Source organism: Bombina bombina, chromosome 1 (assembly GCF_027579735.1).
Source record: "Bombina bombina isolate aBomBom1 chromosome 1, aBomBom1.pri, whole genome shotgun sequence".
In the NCBI taxonomy this organism is placed as follows: Eukaryota; Metazoa; Chordata; class Amphibia; order Anura; family Bombinatoridae; genus Bombina; species Bombina bombina.
Genome location: NC_069499.1, coordinates 1391220346 through 1391236604, shown reverse-complemented (window position 1 = coordinate 1391236604; position 16259 = coordinate 1391220346). Strand labels below are relative to the sequence as shown.

Genomic DNA, 16259 nt, shown 5'->3' with positions numbered 1-16259 from the left:
GCGTAGAGCATATTTAACGCAACTTCAACTCTCGATACCAGAGTTGCTTACGGACGCGGCCAGCCTCAAAAACGTGCTCGTGCACGATTCCCCCATAGAAAACAATGGGGCTGTTTGAGCTGAAAAAAAACCTAACACCTGCAAAAAAGCCGCGTTCAGCTCCTAACGCAGCCCCATTGTTTGCTATGGGGAAACACTTCCTACGTCTGCACCTAACACCCTAACATGTACCCCGAGTCTAAACACCCCTAACCTTACACTTATTAACCCCTATTCTGCCGCCCCCGCTATCGCTGACCCCTGCATATTATTTTTAACCCCTAATCTGCCGCTCCGTAAACCGCCGCTACTTACATTATCCCTATGTACCCCTAATCTGCTGCCCCTAACACCGCTGACCCCTATATTATATTTATTAACCCCTAATCTGCCCCCCACAACGTCGCCTCCACCTGCCTACACTTATTAACCCCTAATCTGACCGCACTGCTATTATAATAAAGTTATTAACCCCTAATCCGCCTCACTCCGGCCTCAATAACCCTATAATAAATAGTATTAACCCCTAATCTGCCCACCCTAACATCGCCGACACCTAACTTCAAACATTAACCCCTAATCTGCCGACTGGAGCTCACCGCTATTCTAATAAATGTATTAACCCATAAAGCTAAGTCTAACCCTAACACCCCCCTAAATTAAATATAATTTTAATCTAACGAAATTAATTAACTCTTATTAAATAAATTATTCCTATTGAAAGCTAAATACTTACCTGTAAAATAAACCCTAATATAGCTACAATATAAATTATAATTATATTATAGCTATTTTAGGATTTATATTTATTTTACAGGTAACTTTGTATTTATTTTAACCAGGTACAATAGCTATTAAATAGTTAAGAACTATTTAATAGCTAAAATAGTTAAAATAATTACAAAATTACCTGTAAAATAAATCCTAACCTAAGTTACAATTAAACCTAACACTACACGATCAATAAATTAATTAAATAAAATACCAAAAATTACCTACAATTAAACCTAACACTACACTATCAATAAATTATTTAAATACAATATCTACAAATAAATACAATTAAATAAACTAACTAAAGTACAAAAAATAAAAAAGAACTAAGTTACAAAAAATAAAAAAATATTTACAAACATTAGAAAAATATTACAACAATTTTAAACTAATTACACCTACTCTAAGCCCCCTAATAAAATAACAAAGCCCCCCAAAATAAAAAAATGCCCTACCCTATTCTAAATTAAAAAAGTTCAAAGCTCTTTTACCTTACCAGCCCTGAACAGGGCCCTTTGCGGGGCATGCTCCAAAGAATTCAGCTCTTTTGCCTGTAAAAAGAAACATACAATACCCCCCCCAACATTACAACCCACCACCCACATACCCCTAATCTAACATTACAACCCACCACCCACATACCCCTAATCAGAATCAAGTTCAATCCGATTGGCTGATCTAATCAGCCAATCGGATTGAACTTGATTCTGATTGGCTGATTCCATCAGCCAATCAGAATATTCCTACCTTAATTCCGATTGGCTGATAGAATCCTATCAGCCAATCAGAATTCGAGGGACGCCATCTTGGATGACATCCCTTAAAGGAACCGTCATTCGTCGGGAAGTCGTCGTCGGAAGAAGATGGGTCCGCGGTGGAGGTCTTCAAGATGGAGCCGGTCCTCATCGGATGAAGATAGAAGATGCCGCTTGGAAGAAGATGGTTGCCGGTCCGGATCTACTCTTCTCCCCGGATAGGATGAAGACTTTGGAGCCTCTTCTGGACTTCTTCAGCCGTCGGATGATGGATGTCTAGCCCCCGCTTGGGCTTAGATGAAGATATCGGAGCCAGGATGGATCGGTGTGATACCCGGTGAGGTGAAGACAAGGTAGGAAGATCTTCAGGGGCTTAGTGTTAGGTTTATTTAAGGGGGGTTTGGGTTAGATTAGGGGTATGTGGGTGGTGGGTTGTAATGTTGGGGGGGGTATTGTATGTGTTTTTTTACAGGAAAAAGAGCTGAATTTCTTGGGACATGCCCCGCAAAGGGCCCTGTTCAGGGCTGGTAAGGTAAAAGAGCTTTGAACTTTTGTAATTTAGAATAGGGTAGGGCATTTTTTATTTTGGGGGGCTTTGTTATTTTATTAGGGGGCTTAGAGTAGGTGTAATTAGTTTAAAATTGTTGTAATATTTTTCTTATGTTTGTAAATATTTTTTTATTTTTTGTAACTTAGTTCTTTTTTATTTTTTGTACTTTAGTTAGTTTATTTCATTGTAGTTATTTGTAGGTATTGTATTTAATTAATTTATTGATAGTGTAGTGTTAGGTTTAATTGTAACTTAGGTTAGGATTTATTTTACAGGTAATTTTGTAATTATTTTAACTAGGTAGCTATTAAATAGTTCTTAACTATTTAATAGCTATTGTACCTGGTTAAAATATATACAAAGTTACCTGTAAAATAAATATAAATCCTAAAATAGCTATAATATAATTATGATTTATATTGTAGCTATATTAGGGTTTATTTTACAGGCAAGTATTTAGTTTTAAATAGGAATAGTTTATTTAATAAGAGTTAATTTATTTCGTTAGATTTAAATTATATTTAACTTAGGGGGGTGTTAGTGTTAGGGTTAGACTTAGCTTTAGGGGTTAATACATTTATTAGAATAGCGGCGAGATTCGGTCGGCAGATTAGGGGTTAATAATTGAAGTTAGGTGTCGGCGATGTTAGGGAGGGCAGATTAGGGGTTAATAAATATAATATAGGGGTCGGCGGTGTTAGGGGCAGCAGATTAGGGGTACATAAGGATAACGTAGGTAGCGGTCGGCAGATTAGGGGTTAAAAAAATTTAATCAAGTGTCGGCGATGTGGGGGGGCCTCGGTTTAGGGGTACATAGGTAGTTTATGGGTGTTAGTGTACTTTAGGGCACAGTAGTTAAGAGCTATATGAACCGGCGTTAGCCCAGAAAGCTCTTAACTACTGACTTTTTTCTGCGGCTGGAGTTTTGTCGTTAGAATTCTAACGCTCACTTCAGCCACGACTCTAAATACCGGAGTTAGAAAGATCCCATTGAAAAGATAGGATACGCAATTGACGTAAGGGGATCTGCGGTATGGAAAAGTCGCGGCTGAAAAGTGAGCGTTAGACCCTTTTTTGACTGACTCCAAATACCAGCGGTAGCCTAAAACCAGCGTTAGGAGCCTCTAACGCTGGTTTTCACGGCTACCGCCAAACTCCAAATCTAGGCCACAGTGCGTTAGAAAAAAAAGACGCGTAGCTAACGCACCCCTTCTAACGCAAAACTCTAAATCTAGCCATTATTGTATAACTAATAAAAGTTAAGTTTTATTTTCCTTGTCCACTAGTTCATATCATATATGTTTGATTAATCATATCTAGGTATAAATAACCACCTAGAGTGCTATTAAGTGTATTCTTTCCAGAGTAAGTCTCTTCTTACTCTTACCAATTTTATTATCTAAAAACCCTAACGTTACAGAACATAAAAAAACCCTCTAAAATTACAGAAAATGTGTATACGAGTGTTAATATCCGAATATCCGAATGCACCAACGAAAATGACAGAAAATGAAAAAATACTGACAAAATTACTTTAATTTTTTTAAGGGTTTAATACTTACTTTAATGCGCTCTCTGTGCTCTGGAGAGCACATTAAAGTGATTGTAAAGTTTATTACTTTATTGCCTGGTATATAAAATAATTACCATTTATTGAAGATAAACATTGCGCCGTTTCTCCACCCGCATCTCATACTTTATTTAGCTGATCGATGATAAATCCGGCTTCATCCAATCATTGCGTGCCCCCTTTGGCGTCTAGCTTGTGGGCACGCAACAATTGGATGAAGATAGATTTGTCATCAAGCAGCTAAATAAAGTATGAGATGCAGGCGGAGAAATGGCGCAATGTTTACCATCACTAAATGGTAACCATCTGCAGAAAAAAGGGCTTCCAGCAGATAGCCAATCCAGTTGTATGCATGACAGCAAAGGATCCGTGTATGTGGAGTATAATGATGATCTAACAGGAGGAGGCTAAGGACCAGTCCCTGTGACACCTGTGGCATACCTGTGACTAACTCCCACTGGGTGTAATTGCACCACTACTCAATACTCCATAAACTTCCCTCTGTCCAAACAGTAGCTCTCTGTGGGAAAAATGGGCCTCAAATTGGTCTAAGGACCCCTCTCACATAAGAACATCTGGAGCACCTCCATTCTTTACTTTCCTCCTGTAGAGGCAAAGATAAGACTGGTTTACTAGTGAGGTGGTGGTGGGGGGGGGGGGAGGGGGGATGGTTAAGGGCTTTTGGAGTTTTGGAAATCTTTGTCTCCTCCAAAAAATTTAAAATTTATTTCAGTTTTGAGAATTAAAAAAAGAGTGTCACTATCCACCAGTAAAGAAGAGTCAGTTTCCCTAATCAGCCAGTGAGAAATAGTAGGAAGTTCAAAATCAATACTGCAGTATTAGTTGCAATTTAAATGTAAACATGTTTTAATTATCAGTTTTATCAAGCAAAACTTATTTAGACTTGTACAGCTACTGATTTGTCAAATGCATTATAGAAATTTATTTTTAGCACAATGTTCCTTTAAATATGTCCAGCTTTCTGCTTACCTTGAATGTAGATTGTTAAAGAATTGCTCATTTTCCTTACAGTGTTTGGAAGATTTGTTACTTCACAAGTATAATCTCCTGAGTCCTCCAACTGAGCAAAGATAATTTGATGTTCATTGGAAAAGCTGAATTCTTTCACAAGCTTTGCATTTTTGTAGAAAGCAGTTTGCAGTACTGTGGATTCTCTGAGTACATTAAGGGATGTGTGACATGATACAGTCATGTTAGATCCTTCTCTCATCTGATATGAGCTCACCTTTATTGCTGGATGAGAAAACAGCTCTAATGGAGACACAAAATTCAATTAGTTAAACAACTGATTAATAATTTGCATAGATAGAAAAAAAAGCAATAACTAGGCAACTACAGTTTATGGACTAAAAGGTTTTTAACCCCTTAACGACCGAGGACGTGCAGGGTACGTCCTCAAAAAAAAGGCAGTTAACATCTGAGGACGTACCCTGCACGTCCTCGGTGTGGAAAGCAGCTGGAAGCGATCCTGCTCGATTCCAGCTGCTTTCCGGTTATTGCAGTGATGCCTCGATATGGAGGCATCCTGCAATAACTCTAGATGGCCATCCGATGCAGAGAGAGCCACTCTGTGGCCCTCTCTGCACCGGACATCGATGGCCAGTATCGTTGGTGGGTGGGAGCCGACTTGGGAGGCGGGTGGGCGGCCATCGATGGGCCGGGTAATGTAGAGGGGGCGGGATCGGGGGCAGGGCCGATGGGGGCGCGCACGGGCGCGCGCGTGCACGGGGGGCGGCGGGCGGGCGCGTGCACGGGGCGGGAGCGGGTGGGAACGCTACACTACAGAAAATATAAAAGTGTATAAAAGTTTGAGAAAGGGGTATTTTAATTTGAAAAATATAAATCGAAGGTATCTAGGAGGGGGTGGGGGGTTGGTCTTTGGTGGGGCAGGGAGCTACACTACAGAAAAGGGGAAAAATTAAAAAATATCATCAATTTTATTCTAAACTGGGTACTGGCAGACAGCTGCCAGTACCCAAGATGGCGGCCATTAAGACAGAGGGGGAGAGTTAGAGAGCTGTTTGGTGGGGGATCAGTCAGGTTGGGGGCTAAAGGGGGGTCCTACAGAGCAGCATATGTAAATATGCCTTTTCTTTAAAAAAAAAAAAAGCCCAAATATAGCTTTCATTTTAGTACTGGCAGTTTCTGCCAGTACTTAAGATGGCGGGGACAATTGTGGGGTGGGGGAGGGAAGAGAGCTGTTTGGGAGGGATCAGGGGGTCTGATGTTTCAGGTGGGAGGCTAAGCTCTACACTAAAGCTAAAATTAACCCTGCAAGCTCCCTACAAGCTACCTAATTAACCCCTTCACTGCTAGCCATAATACATGTGATGCGCATTTAGCGGCCTAAGTACCAAAAAGCAACGCCAAAGCCATATATGTCTGCTATTTCTGAACAAAGGGGATCACAGAGAAAAATTTACAACCATTTATGCCATAATTGCACAAGCTGTTTGTAAATAATTTCAGTGAGAAACAAAAAGTTTGTGAAAAAGGGAACTTTTTTTTTTATTTGATCGCATTTGGCGGTGAAATGGTGGCATGAAATATACCAAAATGTGCCTAGATCAATACTTTGGGTTGTCTGCTACACTAGACTAAAGCTAAAATTAACCCTACAAGCTCCCTACAAGCTCCCTAATTAACCTCTGCACTGCTGGGCATAATACACGTGTGGTGCGCAGCGGCATTTAGCGGCCTTCTAATTACCAAACCATTTGTGCCATAATTGCACATGCTGTTTGTAAATAATTTCAGTGAGAAACCGAAAGTTTGTGAAAAAGTGAACGATTTTTTGTATTTGATCGCATTTGGCGGTGAAATGGTGGCATGAAATATACCAAAATGGGCCTAGATCAATACTTTGGGATGTCTTCTAAAAAAAAATATATACATGTCAAGGGATATTCAGGGATTCCTGAAAGATATCAGTGTCCCAATGTAACTAGCACTAATCTTGAATAAAATGGTTTGGAAATAGCAAAGTGCTACTTGTATTTATGGCCCTATAACTTGCAAAAAAAGCAAAGAACATGTAAACATTGGGTATTTCTAAACTCAGGACAAAATTTAGAAAATATTTAGCATGGGTGTTTTTTGGTGGTTGTAGATGTGTAACAGATTTTGGGGGTCAAAGTTAGAAAAAGTGTGTTTTTTCTATTTTTTTCTCATATTTTATAAATTTTTTTATAATAAATTATAAGATATGATGAAAATAATGGTATCTTTGGAAAGTCCATTTAATGGCGAGAAAAACGGTATATAATATGTGTGGGTACAGTAAATGAGCAAGAGGAAAATTACAGCTAAACACAAACACCGCAAAAATGTAAAAATAGCCTTGGTCCCAAACGGACAGAAAATGAAAAAGTGCTGTGGTCATTAAGGGGTTAAAGAAGTTTATGTATTATGGTGATTATGTTTTTTGTAAATGAGATTATGGAAATTTACATTAGAACATAGGTTTTGTCAACAGATAAAAACAATAGGCCCATTAAGGCCAGATTACAAGTTGAGCGCTAAATATCGCTTTTGCGAAAGCGATATTAGCCCTCCACTGAGTAATACCAGCTCACACTAAAGTGTGCTGGTATTACAAGTTAAAGAGGTGAGAGTGGTGTGGGATAAGCGCTCCAGATAAGTAGAGCCAACCAGATTATTATGAAAAAATAAAATGAAATAACAAGAGGAACTAATGATAGTAAAAAAGAATTTTTATAGTGATTTAGGTAGATGACTAGTTAATGCATACAGAATATGTTAGCATATACTCAATTACATAAGATGCCGGCATCAGTAACAATCAAACATATTAATCATATTAAAAACAGAAAAATACAGCCGATATAAAATTTCTAAAAGATTCCCTAAGTGTTTCTTAAAAATATATACGAATATGAATAAACTTGATAAAGGTTAATAACTCTTAGCACAGTAAAATTGGCTCGGCTAAATGTTACCAGTATTATTTTTAAGCAATGGAATATTTGGTCACAGTATTCAGTGGAGGCGTCTGATCTGTTCAGCCGTTAGGAGTAACTGTGAGTGATGGATCGGGAGGTGTGACGTCACGTCACCTGACTATTGTATTCCTCCAATCTCTGTGATATGCTTAAACACAAAAAGTTTGAAATTTGTATCCAATTCTCAATCGTAACAAAGTATACTTGTTTATGTGATGGTTAGTATCAATACTTGCAAGTGTCCAATGTCCAAAGAATCTGTCCAAATTTGAAAAAAACGGTTTGTTTTATCAGCAGCTCTGAATCCTATGGAGTGTTGATCCGTTTGGTTTTATGTCCGTTCTGAAATGTGAAACTTGTCCTTATCCGAAGAAGCTCCTAAGCACTTGGTTATTAGGGCTATGATGGGAGCAAAGGAAGAAACTAGGGGGCACACAGGAATTATTCATACATCGATCTCAGTGTTGATTCAAGGAGATAGAAATGAACCTGTTTTTGTGCCAGTAAAACAGTTTAGCAGTTCAATAGCCTTAGTATATAATTGGTTACACACAGGAATTACTCATATGTCCTCCCTCTATATTAATCATAGAGATAGGGATGAACCTGTAGAGTGTAACACTACCAGTACCAGTAATAAAATTCTGAATTGACAGGAGTAAGCAAATCTACGCGTTTCGGCAGTGTTAGCTGCCTTTATCAAGATGCTTACTATATGAAATTACTGCCTTTTTATAAGGAGTGTTTGATTCAGGACAGGTGTGGTTAGAGGATAGTCTAAATTAACCCTTAAGTGCTTCTAAAGTGAATGTGTTGAAGTCAGTTTCATAGATAGATGAGGTATATCTTATTAAAAAATTTTCAAAGACAATATTCCATCTAATTTCACTCATTAAGTGTTTTTGAAATGATTGCATTAGGATTAAATACATGAACAAAATACATAACCAGAATTGGAATGTTGAATCAATATTTAAATTTATGAGAAATCCCATCATTTCAGAATGTGAATTTAAGTGTAAAGATATAGTCGCCCATATCTCAACATTATACTATAACCAGTTTTTCTTTAATACAGTTTTTGTTGAAAGTGATTTTTATATATGTAAATATACATTGCTCCAAAGGTTTTTTTCATTTTATTATAATAATCTTGCAAAATTGCAATATCAGGTTGTTCTTTAATAAGCGCTAAATCAACTTGTCTATATGCTAAGAGGTGAGGGGAGGATGTGATACAAAGTAAAAGTTTTGTAGATATAGCTTCGAGACGGCTATTGTACAGTCTCGTTTATGTTTATTTCGATAGTGTATGAGTTCAATTTTTAGTGAAATAATATTTTATATGATAGATGTAATTTGGAATATGTGTTCAACTATTTTGTTTGTCTAGTGATTGTTTATAAGATAGAATTAAGATCAAAGGAACTATTAAGTCCCAATGGATGTACTGTTTTATATTCAAATATGAGTTCTGCTTCTTTTTTTAGGAGTACCTTTTCTATATTTCCCCCTCTCTTGTTCGGTCTAATTTTTTTCATTCCCCAACATTGAAAACATTTAAGGTCTCCATGGTGTATTTCATTGAAATGTTTGTAAAGTATGGTTTTTGTGGTTTTATGTTCTATGTTCCAAATATGTTCTCTCATTCTATCTTTGAATGTGCGACTGGTTTGACCTATATAGAATAAATTACACGAACATCTTATGCAGTAAATTATATTTGAGTCGTTACATGTTATGGTGTCCTTGATTGTAAATGTAACCTGTTGGTTGATAAATGTTATCTTTTTAGTTTTATTACTATATCTACAGGATTTACACTTGTGACATGGATAGAATCCAAAAATTTCTTCTTTCTTTAAGTTCACATCTTTTGAATAATCATTTTTTGTTTTGAATTCACTTGGTGACAGATAGCTTTTGAGATTTTTAGCTTTTTTGAAAATGAGATCTGGGTAATTTTTAACTGTAGTTCCTAATATAGGATCCTTTTTGATATAGTGCCAGTGTTTTTGAAGGATGGTTTTTATTTCTTTGTGGTTTGAGCTATATTCAGTTATAAATGGAATAAAATTATTGACATTAGAAGGCATTGAATTATTTGTATATAAATTTTTTCTTTTGTTAGGTTGCTTTTGTAATAAGTTGGATCTATCAGTTTTTCTTACAGAAGTTATGGTTTCTTGGATTTTTTTCTGATTGTAACCTTTATCTGCAAATCTATTTAGTAGAATGTTGCATTGTGAGTCATAAGATTCTATGTCTGAGCAGTTTTTTCTGACTCTTAGCATCTGACTTTTTGGGATGTTATCCTTCCACCTATTCAGATGGCAGCTTTGATAATGTATAAAATTATTTGAGTCTATAGTTTTGAAGTAGGTTTTGGTTTTAATTAAATTCTCTACTATCTCTACCTCAATGTCCAGGAAATGTATTGAGCTGGTGCTGTGTTCATAAGTGAAAGTGAGGCCTACATCATTAGTATTCATGTCCTCAAGGAATAGTTCTAGAATTTCGTAGTCACCCCTCCAGACTAGGAAGATATCGTCAATAAATCTTTTATAGAGCACAAGGTTCGCTCCCCACACATCATTAGATAGAAAAGTTTCTTCAAAGAATCCCATAAATAGATTCGCATAGCTGGGAGCGAACCTTGTGCCCATAGCGGTACCCCTAGTCTGGAGGTAAAATTTGTCATTAAACATGAAACTATTGTTTTTTAAAATAAACTCAATGCTATCTAGAATAAATTTGTTTTGTTCTTGTAATAGATTGGGATCGTTATTTAAATAGTGTGCAATTGCTTCTAACCCTAAATTGTGATTAATGTTTGTATATAATGAATTAACGTCACAAGTGACCATTATATAATTGTTTTGCCATTTAATTTCATTTAATACATTTAAAAAATGAGTGGAATCTTTTAAATGTGATGGTAGCTGTGTAACATAATTTTGAAGGTAATGATCAACATATTGGGAAAGGTTGGAGGATATTGATTCTATTCCTGATATAATGGGACGTCTAGGGGGTTTGGTGAGATGTTTATGAATTTTTGGCAGAAAATAAAATGTTGGATTTTTTGGAAAATTAACTTTAAGGAAATTGTATTCTGAATCTGTAATTACTCCTGATATTTTTGCCTTATCCAATAACAGATTGAGTTTCTTTTTCTGAGTTTCTATTGGATTGTTTTTAAGACTGGTATACGTCGTGTTGTCATGTAGAAGCCTATATGATTCTTCCAGGTAGTATTGTACATCCATAATTACAATACCCCCGCCTTTATCGGCGGGTTTTATTATAATCTCTTTATTATTTTGTAATGATTTTAATGTTTTACGTTCATTTGGTTTGAGATTATCTTTTATTTTGTTGTTGATTTCTAATTTCTCTAGATCTTCTTTAACATTTATTTCAAAAATTTTGATAAAGTCTCCCTTTTCTTGCATAGGGTAGAAAGTTGATTTCTCTTTTAGGTTTGAATGTATATATTTACTAGGTGTGTTTTGTGTTCTAGTGAGTGGAGTAGTTAAAAAATATTTTTTCAAAGTTAGTTTACGAACAAACTGGTTTACGTTTATTAGTGTTTCGAATTTGTTCATTTTGCACATTGGTGCAAAGGTTAGACCTTTTTTTAAAACTCTTTCTTCATCTATATTTAGTTTATATTTACTCAAGTTGAATATACCAGTGTTCTGATCAGTTTTTGAGGTGATTATCTTAGTCTTTTTTGTGGGTTTTCTCCCTCTTCTCCCTCTCTTTCTCTTTTTCCTTTTGGTGTTCCCCAAATGGAATTTTGTGTTTTTGAAGTATTTTTTTGGTGTCCTGTATGTTGTGAAGTTTGTCCTAAAAAATGACTATTGGTTTTTTGAAAAGGAACATTCTCAAAATTATCATGGGTGTCTGACAAAGGTTCAAAACTATTAGATAAAGGAATTCTCCAATTGTGAGTATTTGTTCTTTCTCTATAATTATTGGAAGATGAGTTTCCTGAGTCACGATATCTATTGTGATAGGATCTATAGTGCATATTTTGATATGATCTATTGTGATGGGATCTATCCTGGTATTGATTATTTTTATCATAATATTGCTGATTTGATCTATAATCATAATCATTTCTCTCATTGTAATAATTTCTATTTGGTATATAGAAGTTATTATTCGTGCCTCTATTACCAGATATGGATTGATTCCTTTGATAATGAGGTTTGTTTTGAAAGTTATGAAAGTTGTGATTTCTGTTGTGATTATAATTATTATCATTGTGTGTATTAATGTTTTCTTTATTAGATGTTGTTTTATTTTCTTTTATAGTTTTGTGTTTACTAAAGATGGATGCATTGATTTGGATGTTTTGTGGGTCTTTATTAGTGTGGGGTTTTGTTGTTTGATCTATTGTGGATGATGAACATGGAATAATGTCATTATCTTCTTCTTCTATTTCTGTGGTTATTTGACTATTCTCAGATTTATTAGCAATTTTATAATCATCCATATCTCTTTTAAATTTATTGTTTTTACCTATTTGTAACATTTGTTTAAATTCCATGATATTTTTAATCATGATTTGTTGTTTATTTATATATTCTTTATCGTTAGTAAACGGTTTTAATTTATCTTTAAATGTATCAATATCATTTTTTATTTGAGTTAGAGAACGATTTCTGGATTTAATTAATATTTTTAACAGATCTAGTGATGCATTTTCTAAGGTGCTGTACCACTCAGTTGCTAGATCTTCATTCAGTTCGAAAGTACAATCTTTTTTTAGTCTTAGTCCTCTAGGAACCATTTTTGACTCTATATATTTCTGGGTATATGATAATTCAACTGAATATTTGATCTCCTTTAGGAGTGTATCTTCTAATTCCTTACAAGTGTTGTGTAAATTAATATCATCCAGTGGTAGCGATTCCATTGTTTCAAAATTATTGGTTTGGATTTCTGATAACATATTTTCTCTAAAAGAAAATAGTTCCATTATGTGTGCGAAAAAGTATCTACCGATACAGTGGTTTAGAAGTTATATGTGAAAACAGTGTGTATTTTTTAAAAGAAATATCTATTATGAACAAATTTCTCAAATTATAGAACTTATTGTGTTTGGAATATTTTTCTTAGTGAGTGACAAGCTACTACAAACACCTGGAGATTATACTAATAAACAAACAAACAAAGGGTGGTGTGAGTGCTAATCAGGAAAAGGTTTCTGTGCTTGAATCCCTAATATGGTCTGATAAAATCTCCAATTACAGACTATACGATAAAGAGGTGAGAGTGGTGTGGGATAAGCGCTCCAGATAAGTAGAGCCAACCAGATTATTATGAAAAAATAAAATGAAATAACAAGAGGAACTAATGATAGTAAAAAAGAATTTTTATAGTGATTTAGGTAGATGACTAGTTAATGCATACAGAATATGTTAGCATATACTCAATTACATAAGATGCCGGCATCAGTAACAATCAAACATATTAATCATATTAAAAACAGAAAAATACAGCCGATATAAAATTTCTAAAAGATTCCCTAAGTGTTTCTTAAAAATATATACGAATATGAATAAACTTGATAAAGGTTAATAACTCTTAGCACAGTAAAATTGGCTCGGCTAAATGTTACCAGTATTATTTTTAAGCAATGGAATATTTGGTCACAGTATTCAGTGGAGGCGTCTGATCTGTTCAGCCGTTAGGAGTAACTGTGAGTGATGGATCGGGAGGTGTGACGTCACGTCACCTGACTATTGTATTCCTCCAATCTCTGTGATATGCTTACTGTTTATTTTACTGTGCTAAGAGTTATTAACCTTTATCAAGTTTATTCATATTCGTATATATTTTTAAGAAACACTTAGGGAATCTTTTAGAAATTTTATATCGGCTGTATTTTTCTGTTTTTAATATGATTAATATGTTTGATTGTTACTGATGCCGGCATCTTATGTAATTGAGTATATGCTAACATATTCTGTATGCATTAACTAGTCATCTACCTAAATCACTATAAAAATTCTTTTTTACTATCATTAGTTCCTCTTGTTATTTCATTTTATTTTTTCATAATAATCTGGTTGGCTCTACTTATCTGGAGCGCTTATCCCACACCACTCTCACCTCTTTATCGTATAGTCTGTAATTGGAGATTTTATCAGACCATATTAGGGATTCAAGCACAGAAACCTTTTCCTGATTAGCACTCACACCACCCTTTGTTTGTTTGTTTATTAGTATAATCTCCAGGTGTTTGTAGTAGCTTGTCACTCACTAAGAAAAATATTCCAAACACAATAAGTTCTATAATTTGAGAAATTTGTTCATAATAGATATTTCTTTTAAAAAATACACACTGTTTTCACATATAACTTCTAAACCACTGTATCGGTAGATACTTTTTCGCACACATAATGGAACTATTTTCTTTTAGAGAAAATATGTTATCAGAAATCCAAACCAATAATTTTGAAACAATGGAATCGCTACCACTGGATGATATTAATTTACACAACACTTGTAAGGAATTAGAAGATACACTCCTAAAGGAGATCAAATATTCAGTTGAATTATCATATACCCAGAAATATATAGAGTCAAAAATGGTTCCTAGAGGACTAAGACTAAAAAAAGATTGTACTTTCGAACTGAATGAAGATCTAGCAACTGAGTGGTACAGCACCTTAGAAAATGCATCACTAGATCTGTTAAAAATATTAATTAAATCCAGAAATCGTTCTCTAACTCAAATAAAAAATGATATTGATACATTTAAAGATAAATTAAAACCGTTTACTAACGATAAAGAATATATAAATAAACAACAAATCATGATTAAAAATATCATGGAATTTAAACAAATGTTACAAATAGGTAAAAACAATAAATTTAAAAGAGATATGGATGATTATAAAATTGCTAATAAATCTGAGAATAGTCAAATAACCACAGAAATAGAAGAAGAAGATAATGACATTATTCCATGTTCATCATCCACAATAGATCAAACAACAAAACCCCACACTAATAAAGACCCACAAAACATCCAAATCAATGCATCCATCTTTAGTAAACACAAAACTATAAAAGAAAATAAAACAACATCTAATAAAGAAAACATTAATACACACAATGATAATAATTATAATCACAACAGAAATCACAACTTTCATAACTTTCAAAACAAACCTCATTATCAAAGGAATCAATCCATATCTGGTAATAGAGGCACGAATAATAACTTCTATATACCAAATAGAAATTATTACAATGAGAGAAATGATTATGATTATAGATCAAATCAGCAATATTATGATAAAAATAATCAATACCAGGATAGATCCCATCACAATAGATCATATCAAAATATGCACTATAGATCCTATCACAATAGATATCGTGACTCAGGAAACTCATCTTCCAATAATTATAGAGAAAGAACAAATACTCACAATTGGAGAATTCCTTTATCTAATAGTTTTGAACCTTTGTCAGACACCCATGATAATTTTGAGAATGTTCCTTTTCAAAAAACCAATAGTCATTTTTTAGGACAAACTTCACAACATACAGGACACCAAAAAAATACTTCAAAAACACAAAATTCCATTTGGGGAACACCAAAAGGAAAAAGAGAAAGAGAGGGAGAAGAGGGAGAAAACCCACAAAAAAGACTAAGATAATCACCTCAAAAACTGATCAGAACACTGGTATATTCAACTTGAGTAAATATAAACTAAATATAGATGAAGAAAGAGTTTTAAAAAAAGGTCTAACCTTTGCACCAATGTGCAAAATGAACAAATTTGAAACACTAATAAACGTAAACCAGTTTGTTCGTAAACTAACTTTGAAAAAATATTTTTTAACTACTCCACTCACTAGAACACAAAACACACCTAGTAAATATATACATTCAAACCTAAAAGAGAAATCAACTTTCTACCCTATGCAAGAAAAGGGAGACTTTATCAAAATTTTTGAAATAAATGTTAAAGAAGATCTAGAGAAATTAGAAATCAACAACAAAATAAAAGATAATCTCAAACCAAATGAACGTAAAACATTAAAATCATTACAAAATAATAAAGAGATTATAATAAAACCCGCCGATAAAGGCGGGGGTATTGTAATTATGGATGTACAATACTACCTGGAAGAATCATATAGGCTTCTACATGACAACACGACGTATACCAGTCTTAAAAACAATCCAATAGAAACTCAGAAAAAGAAACTCAATCTGTTATTGGATAAGGCAAAAATATCAGGAGTAATTACAGATTCAGAATACAATTTCCTTAAAGTTAATTTTCCAAAAAATCCAACATTTTATTTTCTGCCAAAAATTCATAAACATCTCACCAAACCCCCTGGACGTCCCATTATATCAGGAATAGAATCAATATCCTCCAACCTTTCCCAATATGTTGATCATTACCTTCAAAATTATGTTACACAGCTACCATCACATTTAAAAGATTCCACTCATTTTTTAAATGTATTAAATGAAATTAAATGGCAAAACAATTATATAATGGTCACTTGTGACGTTAATTCATTATATACAAACATTAATCACAATT

At 34.3% G+C, this 16259-nt stretch overlaps 1 protein-coding gene across 3 annotated transcripts in view; it reads right to left on the bottom strand.

Moving 5' to 3' along the window:
• The window catches only part of LOC128651755 (Fc receptor-like protein 5), a 291106-nt gene that overhangs the window by 131129 nt on the left and 143718 nt on the right, over positions 1 to 16259 (bottom strand). For all 3 annotated transcript variants that reach the window (XM_053704749.1, XM_053704756.1, XM_053704742.1), the window contains exon 3: positions 4679 to 4960. In XM_053704749.1, the coding sequence (XP_053560724.1) occupies positions 4679 to 4960 (282 nt within the window). The remainder of the gene's footprint in view (positions 1 to 4678; positions 4961 to 16259) is intronic.